General features: G+C 43.9%; 2 protein-coding genes across 6 annotated transcripts in view; both read right to left on the minus strand.

The window, feature by feature from the left end:
• Window positions 1-7,874, minus strand: part of LOC114240171 (zonadhesin) — a 138,692-nt gene extending 130,818 nt beyond the window's left edge. For all 5 annotated transcript variants that reach the window (XM_089736677.1, XM_089736676.1, XM_089736675.1 and 2 more), the window contains exons 1-3: window positions 7,729-7,874; window positions 6,054-6,272; window positions 5,459-5,662 (exon numbers count right to left, since the gene is read on the minus strand). In XM_089736677.1, coding sequence (XP_089592803.1) covers window positions 5,459-5,662; window positions 6,054-6,272; window positions 7,729-7,786 — 481 coding nt within the window. In that variant the 5' untranslated portion in view covers window positions 7,787-7,874. The remainder of the gene's footprint in view (window positions 1-5,458; window positions 5,663-6,053; window positions 6,273-7,728) is intronic.
• Window positions 7,875-14,032: 6,158 nt separating this feature from the next.
• On the minus strand, window positions 14,033-17,876 carry LOC114240131 (uncharacterized). Its single transcript, XM_028170573.2, has 3 exons — window positions 17,717-17,876; window positions 15,999-16,187; window positions 14,033-14,337 (listed from the first exon to the last, which is right to left on the minus strand). Exons 1-3 carry the CDS (start codon window positions 17,772-17,774, stop codon window positions 14,123-14,125), a joined length of 462 nt encoding a protein of 153 aa, XP_028026374.2. The 5' UTR covers window positions 17,775-17,876; the 3' UTR covers window positions 14,033-14,122.
• Window positions 17,877-18,109: the final 233 nt, after the last annotated feature.

An 18,109-nucleotide genomic window follows, 5' to 3' on the forward strand; every position in this document is an offset into this window, starting at 1 on the left:
CTCTCCACACTAGGCACTGCCTGTCTCGTGGAGAGTTTTTTACAGGAGTATCTTAAAACTAGTAATAACGGTGCTGAATATACGAGAAAATCAAAATAGGTAAGCGAATATTATGCATGTATATATACACACATATATATATATATTTACATACATACACACACCCACACATACACATATATATAAAAAGAAAAGGAACAGGTCTAATGATTTTTACCATAGGTACGTGTTTAGGGTCACTTAATGCATTTCAGAAACACCTCCGAAAAAGAGTAGAACCAATTAAGCAGTTCTTTTGTTAATTTTCTTTTAACTTCTTCGTAATTTAGGTTAAGAATTTTGTATTTTTTGTTGAGTCTGTTATATTATAAGTGTGGTTTCATGTAGGAGCTAAATCGGCGAGCAAAAGCCGTCCTAACTGAGGGCGTCGGGATTATAAGAGTACGTTTTGTAGCAAGAACTTTGAAGTTGGTAATTTTAGGAACTTCTCTGTGGTAATCAAGGGCTGCCCTAAGGATAAAGGATTTGTTGCTAATCATTGTTATGTTATATAATATAACTTACTGAAACGCGGAAGTATATCGAGGGGTGAAAGGATATTTGGTTTAAACGACATTTTGCTTAATAGGTACGCTATTTTTATCTTTGTAAGTAATTTTACGTTTTATTTGGTATAAGTATCAATAGTTCGATGTTTTTATTTGAACTTCAATTAAATTTACTCTGTTGTAATAGGTGCAGCAGCTTGTTGGTTATGTGATATGTTTCTAAATTTTAAACCTTAAATGGCTCTTATGTAAAGTTGCAAAGATGTCGCTTAAGCCAAATAGCCTTTCACCCCTCGATGTACTATAAATATTTGCATATTTATATGTATCTCTTTTTTTATTCCATATAATATATGTATTTAAAAATTCATTTTATTGGCCATAATTATATCACAAAAATGTGCCAATATTAAACTTTCAGCACAGCAAACTTACAGCAGCCCTCAATTTATTTTCCTTTAACACCTAGTAAGAGAAAAATAAACTTTTTTTTTTTGCTTAGATGGGTGGACGAGCTCACAGCCCACCTGATGTTAAGTGGTTCCTGGAGCCCATAGACATCAACAACGTAAATGCGGCACCCACCTTGAGATATAAGTTCTAAGGTCTCAAGTATAGTTACAACGGCTGCCCCACCCTTCAAGCCGAAACGCATTACTGCTTCACGGCAGAAATAGGCAAAGTGGTGGTACCTACCCGTGCGGACTCTCAAGAGGTCCTACCACCAGTAATTACGCAAATAAAAATTTTTGCGGGTTTGATTTTTATTACACGGTGTTATTCCTTCACCGTGGAAGTCAATCGTGAACATTTGTTGAGTACGTATTTCATTACAAAATTTGGTACCCGCCCGAGATCCGAACACCGGTGCATCGCTCCTTTGGGCCACGACGACTCCTAAACATTTTTCGATTACTATGGTAGACGGTCTTGGACCTCATCATCTAGCGATTTCGCTCCGGTGGTAGATCCTGCGAAGCACCAGCCCTGGCAAGAGCGCTTGCTAGGGTTAGTGTTAGCAAATTCTCTCAGGTTGAGCCTATGAGCATGAGCTCACCTACCCATCCGCGCGAAATTGGAATAGCCCCTTAGGCTACCAGCGAACTAGGGGGAAAAATATAAATAAACTCAGTAGAAGCTTCAATTGGATTCTAATAACAGATATAACAGGTCATATTGAAAGTAATACACGCAACACATAACAAAGTTAATCGTGACAAAAAATTTCTACAAAAAGTGATTAAAGTTAACAATAAATTGGTTCAGTTAATCGTGTCTAAGGCATAAAAATAAAATTTACTATTAATGTTATTGTTTTCGTTTTTTTTTTATCGATTAGATATGTAGACGAACTCGTGGCCCACCTGGTGTTAAGTGGTTACCGGAGCTCGTAGACATCTACAACATAAATGCCGTAACCTACCTTCAGACATAAGTTCCAAGATCTCAGCTTTTACAGTACTGGTGGTAGGACTTCTATCACTGGTGGTAGGACCTTCATCACTGGTGGGAGGACCTCTTGTGAATCCGCACGGGTAAGTACCACCACCCCGCCTATTTCTGCCGTGAAGCAGTAATGCGTTTCGGTTTGAAGGGTGGGGTAGCCGTTGTAACTATACTGAGACCTTAGAATTTATATCTCAAGGTGGGTGGCGCATTTACATTGTAGATGTCTATGAGCTCCAGTAACCACTTCACACCAGGTGGGCTGTGAGCTCGTCCACCCATCTAAGAAAAAAAAAAAAAAACAACGGCTGCCCCATCCGTCGAACCGTAACGCATTAATTACTGCTTCATGGCAGAAATGGGCAGCGGACTCACAAGAGGTCCTACCACCAGTTATTTCGCAAATTATAATTTTGCGGGTTTGATTTTTATTACGCGGTGCTATTCCTTCACTGTTGAAGTCAATCGCTAACCATTTATTAAGTACGTTTTTTATTGCAAAAATTGGTACATCGGTACATGGCAAGATACGAATGCACCTTCTTCGTCTTATCCTTTAGGCCACGACGACGTATACAATTTCGACATAAGCATCTCCAACAACAACAATGATTTTGAAAAAAACAGAAAAGCCATTTCGTCTTAACGTCATGGCAAAACGTACGCTTGCGGTATTTAGAGATGTGAAGTCATACCCCAGGGGTAACAGGCGAAGCAGATACTGGTAATATGACGTCTATTGAGCCGCCGTCCAGCTTAGTTCTGACGCGGGCTCCTTCTAGTTTGAAAGGTGGGGTAATCGTTGAGACTTAAAACGCTTCTCTCGGGGTGGGGAGCGCCGTTGACGTGCCAACCACGAAATACACATATACACTATATTTGTGGTACTTTGTATGCCCAGTGATATTTTCTCTTCGGTTTTCGGGACACGACTAAATATATTTAACCGGTCAATCTCGTGTACATCTCCAATACGTTACAGTTATGTTGTTGTCACATGTTAAAACAAGGCATTCTCAACTGCGCTATCACCGTTATTGTCAAACACATTTCCTTTTATGCTCTCAGTTTCAAGAGCGCTCGAACTTAAAAATAAAATAAAAAAAACCTGTTTAAGTGATATTGCCACAATTTTTATTTTATTTTAAAAGGTCTTCGATGACATTATGTATGGAATAAAATTTCAGCCAAATGGCCGCCGCGACCGCAGGTTGTGTATCTGGTGGACCGATTTTGTATGACATCTTCGCATAAACGGGGCTCAATTTCACGAAGAGCCCGAGTTATTTTGGCCTTCAGGGCATGCGATAGACTGTGGTTTGTCTGCGTAGACTAAATATTGCGCCCATAAAGTAGTCGAGCCTACGAAGCCTTCGAATTTCTCATTCAATTAATTTAATGTTTCCCGTGCTGTATGGCAAGTGGTGCCGTCCTGTTGGAACCACGTGCTTGTGATATCTATACCATCTATTCCAGGCCACAAAAAGTTTGTTGTCATCATCCGATATTGGTTGCCATTGTCGGTGAGCGCGGCTTCTTGCGCATCTTCGAAGAAATAAGGGCCGATGATGCCGCTGGAAAAGCGTGTAGGGTTCCATGGTGACGTGTGTCAAATTTGACAGCTATCGCTTTACCAAGATAGCCGCTATGAGCTGTCAAAATTCGAGCGTCTCTATTGAAAAACCTTGTTATCAGGCGCATTGCTGCCAGCGCCTTTCCTCCGGAGCATTTTATTGACAATTTATGGATATTTGTTGAAATTTCAAACATAGTTTCCGAGACGAAGCAGAAAGATTTTCAATTAAAGGATTTTAGCCCTGTTCCTCGTAGTGGAATACGCTGCTTTATACTTCGAGCGGTGCCCTAGACACGTTCTTACGGATCCATCAGATCCAATAACCTTTGCATTAGACGCCTTCAGCTCTAACACTACGAGCAGGCTTAGGGACTCTGGTAACCGTACTCGTCGAACTCGACGACGCGCAACCTAACCCATGCATCAGCTCGCTGAGTTTCTCGCCGGATCTTCTTAGCGGGTCGCGATTCCGATCCGGTAATAGATTCATTCGCGAAGCAGCTGCCCTTGAGTTGTTAGGTCTCCTTCGGAGGCGCTCGGGCAGCTGTTAGCAAATCCCACTTCTGGCTGAGCCTTTGCTCGCCCACCTGTAATGGTGAAACTGGAAAAGCCTCAGAGCCACCAGTAATCCTTCAATCATAAAAAAAAAACTTCGCGCCGTCCGACTTGAAACCATTGAAATAAAATTATAAAGTGCGATGGATTTTAGACAAGGACGCTTATAATTTATAGTAATTCGGGTATGGGCGCCCAGATTTGCCTGCAGCCAACTTGATCTTAATTGGTTACAATTATTATTACAATTATTCTTATTTTTGGAGTCTGTGTTAGCCGCGGCTCGCCTCCCGCCTCGTGAAGTCGTGCTTGCGACACAAGCAAATATGTCCCCTACATATAACTATGTATCAAGTGGCGAAAGGCTATTAGGTTTAAGCGACATTTCGCTTAATACGCGACATTTATCTTTGTAATTAAAGGTGCGTTTTATTTGGTATTAGCATCAACAGTTCGATGTTTTTCTTCTCCATTCTTTAAGGTGAAGAAGTTTTTTTTGTATTTGTGCAGAAGTTTTTTTTTGTTTTTGTGAAGAAGCTTTTTTCGTATTCATATCTTTTTTAATTTTAAATTTTAAATGGCTCTCTTGTAAATTTGCAAGAATGTCGCTAAAACCAAATAAATAACCTTTCACCTTTCGGTATGTATTTACAAACCTACCTTGGCTGACACCGACTCCAAAAATAAACATAATTGTAACGTCATTATATTGATAATATTAATTAAGTTATAGAAGAATACACAATATTTTTTTAACTTTTTACTGCATATTAATTACTTTAAATCGATTTTGTTGACGAACACCGGCTGTACGCACGAGAAAGTGTCACGTTCCGTCTGAGCCTGAGCGTGCAAGCGAGAGCGCGGAACAAGCGATAGAGAGGCACAATCGGCCCAAGCATTGGCTTCTGACACATTTATCTCTCTTCTCGCGTGACGTCAAAGCTAGCAGTTCGAATATTTCTGCTACTGACGTTATCACGTAAATCTTGTCCGTAAACCGACTTCACAGACAACCATTATTTCATTTTGATAATGATTGGAAATTGTCGTAAATGTAAGGATTTGATTCGAGCCCTACACCCCAGCAGAGGGTAATAGGAAAGAATGATGAATGATGATGATGTCGATGATTGGAATTTCAAAATTAAATAAACGGTATTTTTGCCGACGAAGTTAGATGAGTTTACGGATTTTTAGTATCAAAATAGTTACCATTTAGTAAAGGTTACGTCTTAAAAAAGCTACTTTTAATATAAATGTTTATTCATATTAAGCGGCTACACCTAATTCAATACCCATGACCCATAAAAAATAAATTCTTATTACTGACTACATTGTTCGTATGGCACACAGACTCCGTCCTGTCTCCAGAAGTACTTTTTACATCTACAGGCTGGTTTGCACGGCAATACGATGCCTATTCTTCCAACAAGATGGCACTCCCCATCCTCCGTCGCCTGCGAACAGCTCTCACCGGGGCAGAAAGGAGGGCAGGGATTGTACTCTTCATTATCACCGTCACAATCGAAGGGAGCTGCGAATCAGAATTCGAACATGAAATATATACAATAGAATATCATTTCCCCAAAAACAAAACGCGAAACTACGAGTATACCGGTGGTAGGACGTCTTGTGAGTTCGCACGGGTAGGTACCCTCACCCTGCCTATTTCTGCCGTGAAGCAGTAATGCCTTTCTAGATACACGAGTGGACGAGCTCACATCCCACCTGGTGTTAATGTAAATACCGCCTCCCACCTTGAGATATGAGTTCTAAGGTCTCAGTATAGTTAAAACGGCGGCCCCATTCTTCAAACCAAAACGCATTACTGCTTCACGGTTGAAACAGACAGGCTGGCGGTACCTACCCGTGCGGACTCACAGGAACTTCTACCAGCAGTAAAACAGTGAACGATTGGAGCTTACGGCACTCTCTAGTCGGTATGCACGTTCCGTTGGCTGCGCGTCTGTAGTTAAATCTACATTTGCAGGCTGGCGCTGGACAGTCGGCGCTCGCAGGCTTCGGACAGCTTGACTGGTCATCGCATCGGCTCGTTGGACAGTAATCAGAAGGACAGTCCACGGGGCACTTGTCTAATATCTCGCTGTCCGCACAAGGAGGCTCCGTGACGTCGTCAGTCGCATCTTCGAATGAGAAATAACGTAATCAGTGACCTGTGCTCATTCAGGGTGTCCAGAAATGATCCCTGTGCCGAAACGGGAATAAACTACTAAAGTATGTATATTTAACGGTGCTTTTAGGTATCCATTAACGGTGCTTTTAGGTACCACAAGCACCGGTCATCGTCCTGGTCGAACCCGTCGGTTGCGACGAAGGTCTCGACGAGTAGGTAAATTAACTCATAGACACAGCCCACTGAGTTTCTCGCCGGATCTTCTCAGTGGGTCGCGTTTCCGATCCGGTGTTAGATTCTGCGCAGCACTGTTCTTGCTAGGGCCAGTGTTAGCAACACTCCGGTTTAAGCCCCGTGAGCTCACCTACACGTTAGAGTGAAGCTGAAATAGCCTCTCAAGGCTATCAGCATAAGCAGGAAAAAAAAAGCGTAAAGTGAATGGAAAACAATAGGTTACTGTCGTAGGGCGTAAAGCGAACGCACACGGATATTTATCACCATCCGTACAGGTCGATAACTGTAATCAAACTGCGCAATAGTCGATATTCCGACGCTCCACACTTTATACACATTAGTAGAGAGTCGATCTCCCGATGGTTCGTGCTTTAAGGGTTAAACATACATAGTTGAGAATTATGTTCGTTATACTATGGCTTTGATGTCATTGAGAAAATTTAGTTTTATTACAAACATATTTATTTGCATTATGTTTTTGCTTTATTTGTTGTGCTGCTATGACTCACGTAATGTCGTGTTTTATCACGTAATAACCCTGGAAATGAGCGATTTATCATTGTAATGTCGACGATTAATGCCTCATTTTTTATAAAATAGGAAATTATATTTTGCTATTTTTTTTACTTTTTTCTTACCTATTTGCTGGTAGTCTAAGTGGCTATTCCAGCTACGCCCGGTGAGGCGTTCACGGGCTCAACCTGAGAGAATTTACTAACACCAACTCTAGCAAAAGCAGTGCTTCGCAGAATCTACCAGACCTTCTCAGCAGGTCGCGATTCCGATCCAGTGGTAGATTCATTCGCGAAGTAGCTGCTCTTGAGTCGTTAGGTCTCCTTTGGAGGCGCTCGAGCAGCTGTTAGTAAATCCTACCAATCCTGGCTGAGCCTTTGCTCGCCCACTTGTCCTGGTGAAACCGGAAAGGTATCAAAAAAGGCAAGGAAAAAAGAAACTACCAACTTGAAAGGTTACTAGTGTCCCTAAGGCCTTTCTAGTTTCACCAGGACAGGTGGGCAAGCAAGGTCTCAGGAGCTATTTTTTATTGTACTAGGTGCGTTGCTACTGTAACTTTAGAATGGCATTCAGTGTCTGAATACATTAAGTATGTGTTCCGTATCGGTACGTTAGGAAATTGGGGCCTTTGAATTTGCAACGTGTGGAACGATTGAATCTCGATTACCCGTTGCCTCGCTGTGTTAGAGACCCGTATGGTAAAAATGAAACTAACTTACCTGCCTTAGCGACGACGAGCCACGCTGCAGTTAATACGATAAAACAAAAACGTCCCATTTCAACGAGATATTTGTCAGTTGTGTTCAATTCAGCGTTGCGCACTTGTATTTAAAATGTATCGCGCAAATAAGTACCGATAAAGTTTTAAAAAATTTATTTGTTCAGGTGAACGAAAACGTAATTAATTCCCGTTTAATTGTTCATAAAATACATTATGTTTTATTTATGTAGTTTAGTGCTTACTGTGACTTTTATTGCTTCGTGTATGATTTATTTTTTTAATTATCTTCAGAGACCGAGTTGAAAAGAAGATATTTATCGATATTGAAGGTTTTTTTAATGTTACTTACTCATACTGGTCAGGATTTTTTTTCATTGTCTACATGAGTAAACGACCTCACGCCCCTCCTGATGTTAAGTGGTCGCCGGAACCCATAGACAAATCACAACGTGAATTCCGCCACCCACATTGAGAATTGATATCTGTTTCAATTGTCTACTAATTACGCATATTACATTATTTTGCGGGTTTGATTATACTATGCTATTTCTTCATCGTGAATATGCATCAGGTACGTATTTCATTAGAAAAACGGGTACTTGTCTGCGGGATTCGAACACCGGCACTGTCGCGATGTCGCATCGCTTGATACAATTAAAACGGGCGTCTTATCGTTTAGGCCATAATGACTTCAAAAGATATTAAGTTGAAGTAATAAAATTATTGAATTGTCTTTCTTATATGTGGAAACTATAAAGTTAATTGAGTTTTAAATTGATGGCTCAACTTACCTTGACACATTCCGTTACACAGATAGAATGATATATTATGTAAGCATGTACGTCTAGCTAATAGGAGCATATTAATATTAGATAATAAAGGTTACTTATAGGTCGACGCTTTATTAGCAAATAACAAGTATTAAATTCTATAGCAGTTCTGTCACCTTTAAAATAAACAACATGATTGTAATGCGTTCTGTAGGTGTTCTGAGAATTAAATAGAGTTTTAATTTGTACTTTGATGGAAGTTTTATTTATCCCAAATCCCAACGCGTATTAGTATTTATCACTGGTGGTAGGACCTCTTGGGATTCCGCACGGGTAGGTACCACCACCCCGCCTATTTCCGCCGTGAAGCAGTAATGCGTTTCGGTTCGAAGGGTGGGGTAGCCGTTGTAACTATACTGAGACCTTAGAACTTATATCTCAAGGTGGGTGGCGCATTTACGTTGTAGACGTCTATGGGCTCCAGTAACCACTTAACACCAGGTGGGCTGTGAGATCGTCCACCCATCTAAGCAATAAAATAAAAAAATAAAAATAGTACTAAATAAATCAATTTCGAATACCGGCAACATTAATCGGTTAACCTCTGTGCTGTTCAGGCAAGTGAATTGAAGTACACTTTGGTTTTACAGAAGATACCTGTTTTTTTTAGGATTGCAGGATTACTGATGGCCCAGAAGCCTTTCCAGTTCTACCAGGACAGGTGGGTGAGCAAAGGCTCAACCAGAGCAAAGGCTCAGACAGCTTTACAGGTAGCGTGAAACTACTGGTAGCAGGAGAAACATACTAACTAAAGGATGTTGATTTAAAATGTCAATCTGTCGCTTCCTTGCCGCATAAAATGACAGACTAAATGTCAGTTACGAGAAGGTTCAAATAAAAGTATTATTAAATGAGGAAGATGATCTACAAGCGCCACCGCAAATCTATAGTTAAAGTTTGTTGATACCGAAAAAAAAAAACTTTGGAATTTTTCATGGGTAGTCAATTAGTAACGCCGAATGGATATTATTTACATTAAAAAAAAACACATTTTTATAATTTATGTCTGTTGTATTACGTATAATATTTATTCAAATAAAATAACATTGAAACGTTACACGTAATTCAAATAATTTACAATCAAATAGTCAGTTCAAGTGTATGAGTACATGAAAAATACTTCGAAGTTAGTAAAAATGTGTTGAAAAATTATTCTGAGCGCTCTGTTGGATCCAATGTTTGAGAATTGTGGAAACGAAAATCATAAATACTCAACGGATAAGAAAAAAAAGGATGTATACAATCGGACTCGACGAAATTTAGCTGCTGTCCATAGGCGACGGTAACCGTTCGTTATCAGTAGAATTTTATACTCGCCTGCTTAGAAAGGCTAAATATATGACAACCGGTCTGTGTGCTTAGTGCGAGTTTTTTAACGTTCTCGATAGCGTTAAAGTTAGCCCAATTTTGTATGCAGTTGGAACAGCGCCCCTAGCGGCAAACGTACGCAAACGTTCCCATTCCATACAAATATGAGTTAACTTTTACGCTATCGAGAACGTTAAATAACTCAAACTAAGCACACGGGTCTCCATGCTCTCAAAAAGCATTGAATATTAACCCGTTGGCTGCCATGTAATCACCGGTGCCTTACGTGGTGCTCTGAAGTAATTTGGTCCATTTTTGCTACTAACCACTTACGAAATAAAAAAGGGATATAATAAATATAATTTAGATATGTTTCTAATGTCCTTTTTTCTGTATACAAAAAAGTAAAATGAAGAACTAATGTTATTTGTTGGTGTTTGGTAGGTCGGTAGGTTAAGTAGATGTAGACTTGGTTGGGGGTTGATTGCTTCCCGCTTTGGGGGTTGATTGCTTCCCGCTTCCGTAGGTTTAACCCGCGATTCCCTACAAGTGACCCCTGGGTGGTGCAAAACGGGAGCCGAATACATAATCGGTGGTAGGACTTGTCCGACTGGCTGGCGACCACCCTCCAACTAGAGTCCGCCGCCAAATAGCCTAGCTGTGTTCCGGCGTGTGGGTTGGAGAGCCAGTGTTATTCCTTCCCTTTCCTCTTCCTTGTTGGGGGTGAATCTTGGCGATACCTGGAACATGCGGAGCAGACGTGCGTGTGAGCTCGCGGGACGTGATTGTTTGACGGGGGTATAGGGAGACCCAGTGAAACGGTGTTCGCCGCCGCCCGCCGGTCAGTTGGGGACCTGAACCCGGGTGTCACTACTAAACTCCGCCCCGGGAAGCTGTCCCGCCAACCGGTGTAAAATCCTGTCGTGCGGTCGTCGTGCCGGAGTCGGAGACCGGAGTGGATCCCGGCGATCGCACGCAGGGTGGACTGGGGGCCCTTCCATGCCCTGCGTCAGTCGCTCACGCAACCCGTGGTCGAGCACGTACTGTGCTCCGCGCTTTATTCAGGTATTGTCAGGATTTCGCCTCGAACATCCTACCCCACCCAATCCCACTCTCCAAAAAAAAAAAAAATAATAATGAAAGTTCGAAAAAGGAAAAGGGTTTTGTCGGCGATTCCCCATTCCACATTTAATGTGGATTTCAGCAATGTAAGGGGTCTACATAGCAACCTCGACGCCGTACACCACCATCTTGAGACGGCGCAGCCTGCCCTCCTTTTTCTGACGGAGACGCAGATATCTGCTCCGGATGATACTTCGTACCTTGAATACCCCGGCTACGTATTGGAGCACAACTTCCTGCGTAAAGCCGGGGTGTGTGTATTCGTCCGGGCTGATGTCTGTTGTCGCCGTCTACGAAGCCTCGAACAACGGGACCTGTCCCTCTTGTGGCTGCGCGTAGATCACGGGGGTCGTACCCGAGTCTACGCGTGCCTGTACAGGTCCCACAGCAGTGATGCAGGTTCAGCTCTGATAGAGCATGTGCAAGAGGGGACTAACCGCGTGCTTGAGCAGTACCCATCTGCGGAGGTGGTGGTTCTTGGAGACTTTAACGCTCACCACCAAGAGTGGTTGGGGTCCAGAACCACTGACCTCCCGGGTCGGGCTGCCTACGATTTCGCCTTGGCCTACGGCCTCTCCCAGCTGGTGACACAGCCCACCCGTGTCCCAGATATTGAGGGGCACGAGCCTTCTCTGTTGGACCTTCTGCTGACCACCGATCCAGCCGGATACAGTGTGGTGGTCGACGCTCCACTTGGATCGTCTGATCACTGCCTTATCCGTGCTGCCACACCACTCTCTCGTCCTGGTCGTCGAACGACGACCAGGTATCGAAGAGTTTGGCAGTATTTGTCAGCAGATTGGGATGGATTGCGTGAGTTTTACGCATCCTACCCATGGGGACGGTTCTGCTTTTCCTCTGCTGATCCTGACGTCTGTGCGGACCGTCTTAAAGACGTGGTGCTCCAGGGGATGGAATTGTTTATCCCCTCCTCTGAAGTGCCCGTTGGGGGTCGCAGCAGACCCTGGTATAACAATGCCAGCAGGGATGCTGCACACCTCAAGCGGTCCGCATACGTTGCATGGGATGATGCTAGGAGACGTCGGGATCCTAACATCTCAGAGGAAAGGCGGAAATATAACGCCGCTTCCAGGTCCTACAAGAAGGTTATTTCCAGGGCGAAATCGGAGCACGTTGCTAGAATTGGCGAGCGACTGAAGAGCTATCCCTCTGGGAGCCGTGCTTTTTGGTCGCTCGCCAAAGCTGCAGAAGGTAACTTTTGCAGGTCTAGTCTCCCACCACTACGCAAGTCCGATGACAGTCTGGCCCATAGTGCGAAAGAGAAAGCTGACCTTCTGGTCAAACTCTTCGCCTCGAACTCGACTGTGGACGACGGGGGTGCCACACCACCGAACATCCTCCGGTGTGATAGTTCCCTGCCGGAGATCTGCTTTACACAGTGTGCAGTCAGGCGGGAACTCCGACTCCTGGACGTCCATAAGTCGAGCGGGCCAGACGGCATCCCTGCAGTGGTTTTGAAAACGTGCGCCCCTGAGCTGACGCCTGCGCTAACGCGTTTGTATCGCCTCTCTTATTGCACTAACAGGGTTCCGTCTTCATGGAAGACTGCCCACGTCCACCCTATCCCCAAGAAGGGTGACCGGTCGGACCCATCGAGCTATAGGCCTATCGCGATAACTTCCTTGCTTTCCAAGGTGATGGAGCGAATAATTAATATACAACTCCTGAAGTATCTGGAGGATCGCCAGCTGATCAGTGACCGACAGTACGGTTTCCGTCACGGTCGCTCAGCTGGCGATCTTCTTGTATACCTTACTCACAGGTGGGCTGAAGCCTTGGAGAGCAAGGGCGAGGCTCTTGCTGTGAGCCTTGATATCGCGAAGGCCTTCGACAGGGTCTGGCATAGGGCACTTCTGTCGAAGCTACCATCTTACGGAATCCCCGAGGGTCTCTGCAAGTGGATCGCTAGCTTTTTGGATGGGCGGAGCATCACGGTCGTTGTAGATGGTGACTGTTCTGATACCATGACCATTAACGCTGGCGTTCCACAAGGTTCGGTGCTCTCCCCCACGCTTTTCATCCTGTATATCAATGACATGCTGTCTATTGATGGCATGCATTGCTATGCGGATGACAGCACGGGGGATGCGCGATATATCGGCCATCAGAGTCTCTCTCGGAGCGTGGTGCAAGAGAGACGATCAAAACTTGTGTCTGAAGTGGAGAACTCTCTGGGGCGAGTCTCCAAATGGGGTGAATTGAACTTGGTTCAATTCAACCCGTTAAAGACACAAGTTTGCGCGTTCACTGCGAAGAAGGACCCCTTTGTCATGGCGCCGCAATTCCAAGGAGTATCCCTGCAACCTTCCGAGAGTATTGGGATACTTGGGGTCGACATTTCGAGCGATGTCCAGTTTCGGAGTCATTTGGAAGGCAAAGCCAAGTTGGCGTCCAAAATGCTGGGAGTCCTCAACAGAGCGAAGCGGTACTTCACGCCTGGACAAAGGCTTTTGCTTTATAAAGCACAAGTCCGGCCTCGCGTGGAGTACTGCTCCCATCTCTGGGCCGGGGCTCCCAAATACCAGCTTCTTCCATTTGACTCCATACAGAGGAGGGCCGTTCGGATTGTCGATAATCCCGGTCTCACGGATCGTTTGGAACCTCTGGGTCTGCGGAGGGACTTCGGTTCCCTCTGTATTTTGTACCATATGTTCCATGGGGAGTGCTCTGAGGAATTGTTCGAGATAATACCGGCATCTCGTTTTTACCATCGCACCTCCCGCCACCGGAGTAGAGTTCATCCATACTACCTGGAGCCACTGCGGTCATCTACAGTGCGTTTCCAGAGGTCTTTTTTGCCACGTACCATCCGGCTATGGAATGAGCTCCCCTCCACGGTGTTTCCCGAGCGCTATGACATGTCCTTCTTCAAACGAGGCTTGTGGAGAGTATTAAGCGGTAGGCAGCGGCTTGGGTCTGCCCCTGGCATTGCTGAATTCCATGGGCGACGGTAACCACTCACCATCAGGTGGGCCGTATGCTCGTCTGCCTAGAAGGGCAATAAAAAAAAAAAAAAAAAAAGAGAATTTAGGTAATTTAGTCGGTCTACATAAAATAAATAATGACATTAAATGTACACAATTATAAGAATTTATATTAATTAAACTTAATTTAGGTTTTGGGGCACTTATTATAAGGAACGCAAACTCCCTTGTTCCTCCAAAATCCTTCAATGCAACGGCAAGAAGGTCTACATTCCACTACAAATAGAATGCTCCAAAAATAACGACAGTGACCGTCAGGAGTGGCTTGGGAACAGTCGTCTGTGGGGCAGTATGGTGGACAGGCCACGTACTCCTCGTTCGGTCCAGTACAATTAAATTTGGCTGGAAAAAATAAGTTACATTGAATACATATATCAGGTATATTATTTATTTATAATTTTTTTACTTATAATACTGTTACGCCGGTAAGAGTAACGCCATCTGCTGCCGAATAGTCTAACGAATATCGAAGGATCTAGTAGCACCTAGAACACTCGGGAAGTACAACGCCATCTATTATCAGATAGCGGAAACACAATACTAGAGATATGTGGAATATTCTCGATAATTCTAGAGATGTGACATCGGCTATAAAAGCGTTGCAGAGATGGCACGCAGTCAGTAATCGGAATTACTCGAAGCGAAACAGCGAACGGATCACCTGAAGCGAAGCGGAAGAAGCGAATTGAGAGTTGAAAAGTGTTTTAAGTGTTGAATATAGTGTTAACTTGTGATTCGGTAGAATTTTTATTTATCCCGAGCCCCAGCGCGTAACAATATTGTATACGATGAGCGTATACTTATGTTTAACACGTTGACTGCCATGTAGGTCACCGACGCCCTACGTGGCGCATTGAAGTTGTTATGTCGACTTCTCTCTTCGATCTGCTTACTAAGGCGCCAGAATATCTAGTAGAATCTGGGAAAGACGAATCCGAAGATACTGAGAGTGAATCTATTTCTAAGACACCTAAAAGACCCAAATATACATTAACAAACAAAAGAAGGCAAAGGCAACACACACTTAGTAACAGAAATCGACATAATTACTTTACAGCCCCACGTAGGGTACCCATGCTCATGATCTGCATGGCAGTTGACGTGTTAAATTGCATTCGGATGCATACTAGTATAAGGTCAAATACAAGAATAAAATACAAATACAAGTGGTTACCACCGCACAACCAAGCCGTTGCCTATCCAGAGAAATAATGTAAGGTAGCTACTAACTACTACCTGACTATTTCTGCCGCGAAATACTCATGTTTGGACAAGGGGGAAACCAGGGTCAATCAGTTGTTTTTCAATTTAACTAAAACTCCCGTTCCTCTGATGGATGGCGATTTTCAGGATTTCATGAGCTCCAATAACCACTAATTAACACATGGGCCGCTAGGAAGGTTATAACCCTGTTGTTGTACATGTATTTATGAGGAAAATAGCTTGTTAGGCAAAAGGGCAGTAGATTTCACGATAATATATTACGCGGCTACTAATTAAAACTTGGGATCAAGGTCACCGCGTCTGCAGTCCATGGCTTGTTTTCTTATCACAATTACTGATGGTACCACCATCCTGAATATTTCTGTCATCAAAACAAATTGCGTTTAGGTTTGAAGGGAAACTTCGTTCTCATGCTTTAACGTGACACTTTTCACAGTCTAGTAGTGTACAAGTTCAGCTGTAGGTAGTTCAGCTGTAGCAGTTTCGGTAGGCAGCGGCTTGGCTCTGCCCTTGGCATTGCTGAAGTCCATGGGCGACGGTAACCACTCACCATCAGGTGGGCCGTATGCTCGTCTGCCTACAAAGGCAAAAAAAAAAAACCGATAATGGTAAAGTTTTTTAAGGTCATTGTCAGTACAGCTTTGGCCTGATATCTCACTAATAAAAGCTCATGCATGCAGCATGCAGCTTAGCTTTCAATCTCTGGAGTACAATCTCATAATTTTTCCCAAGCAACAAGCCAAGTGGTGGGCATTGTCGGGGCTTAAATAAGCACTTACGGCAACTGGCTATGGGTATACAAGTGTTGTTCGCCGCTCGTCTATAGTTGAATTGGCAGTCGCAACGGCTTTCGAGGCATGTGCCTCCGTCGGAGCAGTTTTTAAATTCGTCATGGCTCTCAGGACATCTGCCAGTAGTACAAGCAGACGGACATGTATTCAACTGTTCACTAGGACCGCACTGTTTATCTGTGAAACAAGTTATATCGGTTATGTTGTGCATGGACCAACAAAGTTTCGTTGTGTTAATCATTCTCAAAAATGCTGCATTAGCAATTGCTAAAGTGTATCAGTGTTTACGGCGGTAGTTATAATAGCGGGGGATCGAAAATGGTCATTCTTATTACCCTCAGACGCAGTACACTGAGTGTCTCGCTTTGATCTTCTCAGTGGATCGCGATTCTGTTTCAGTACACGATTCAGCGAACCACTGCTCTTGCTAGGTCTAGTGTTAGCAACTCTCTGGGGCTGAGGCGGTGAGCTTACCTACCCGTTCGGTGAATCTAGTATGGCCCCTTGAATTTACTAGAATAGGTAGAAAAAAAAAGTAATTCCCCTAAGAGAGATACTATTTTTGAGTGGATATGTGAACGGGCTCATGGCCCACCTGGTGACCACGCAACAACAATACTCCCAACAACCTTGAGACATGAGGTTAAAGTTTCATTTATTGTATAACAGCTGTCTCAAACTTCCAACCAGAATGCATAATTACTTTGCGGCCAAAATAGACAGAACGGTATCTACCCCTGCGAGCTTACAATACGCTCCACCACCTGTAAATCGCAGACACAGAAAAGCTGCGTCTCACTATCTGGTAAATCCCTGACCTGACTTTTACAACTCTCACTGGAAGAGAATCTAGGATAGAGAATCTAGGATCTAGGCCATACAGATGAAGAATATGCCCACTACATAAAAAAACTCATATATTAAATAAAAATAAAATTTCCGAGCTCCTTAACCAACCAGATCAATTAATTAATGTACGTAATATATTCTGTGTAAGCCGGGGCCGGGCCAACCGACCGTCGATCGTCGAGGCGAGCGTTAACGACTGACGACCTTGGTCTTCGCGGTACGGTGGCCAGTACGGTGCCGCTGGTGTTCCGGGATACCCTGTGACCATCACCAGGAGGAGACTGCCTTCTCACAGGGGCCGAAGCTGGATGAACATCCTCATCCAGACCCGGATCAGCGGTGCCGTACTGCCACAAGAGCTCTCTCTCTCTCTCTCTCTCTCTCTCTTCTATGCCGCCGCCTCCTTCCGTTAAGTCATTCGACTCGCAGAAGTCGACCATCACCTGCCAGGACTCGTCGCTGTCAGGCATCGTAGCCACGACGGTTGACAGCGACAGGTCGTGAAGAGGTCGCGGCGCTGCCTCTACAGTGGTAGCAGTCCGGCGTCGGTTCCCTCCGGACGACGAGGTGCGGGTAGCGGCCGAAGCAGCCGTGTCCCGTGAGCACCTGCGTCGCCCGCAGGTGGCGAGACCACGCCTATTCTATGTTAGATGCGTTATATCGAAGATCTCGTTGTATCCTAACACATATGTTATTACGCTCACAATAACACAATGTCTCAAACAACTAACGGGCTGTCGCTTAGTAGTTTAATGGTTCCAGGCGTTAATGGTCTCAGTACCACTGAGTTTTTTAAATGACAACGAAAAAAATCTTAATCTTAACTCAAAATTTACTAATTGAATTGAATAACTTACCTCCAAAACAATGACCGATTAAAACAATGAATATTAAAAAACACATATGACGAGTCATTTTCTCAATACCTTGTAGGCACTTGTGTGAATTCAACGGAGAATTAGCAATAAATGACGTAAGCACGAGAACATAGAATAAACACAAACAGAACGGTGACTGCGTCAATGTGATATTAACGATTCCGATCCAGTTGTAGATTCAACGAAGCACTGTTCTTGCTGGGCCGATGTTGGCAATGTCCCAGACTGAGCCACCAGAGCTCGTTGTCTACACGCCCGGTGAAGCTAGCAAAACATAAGCTTAATTAGTAAAGCTTAATAGAGCAATACGTAAGACAAACATATATTTAGCATACGAGCGTTATTAATATCAAATCGTTACCTAATACGTAG

Source organism: Bombyx mandarina, chromosome 22 (assembly GCF_030267445.1).
Source record: "Bombyx mandarina strain Sakado chromosome 22, ASM3026744v2".
NCBI classification, from domain to species: Eukaryota; Metazoa; Arthropoda; class Insecta; order Lepidoptera; family Bombycidae; genus Bombyx; species Bombyx mandarina.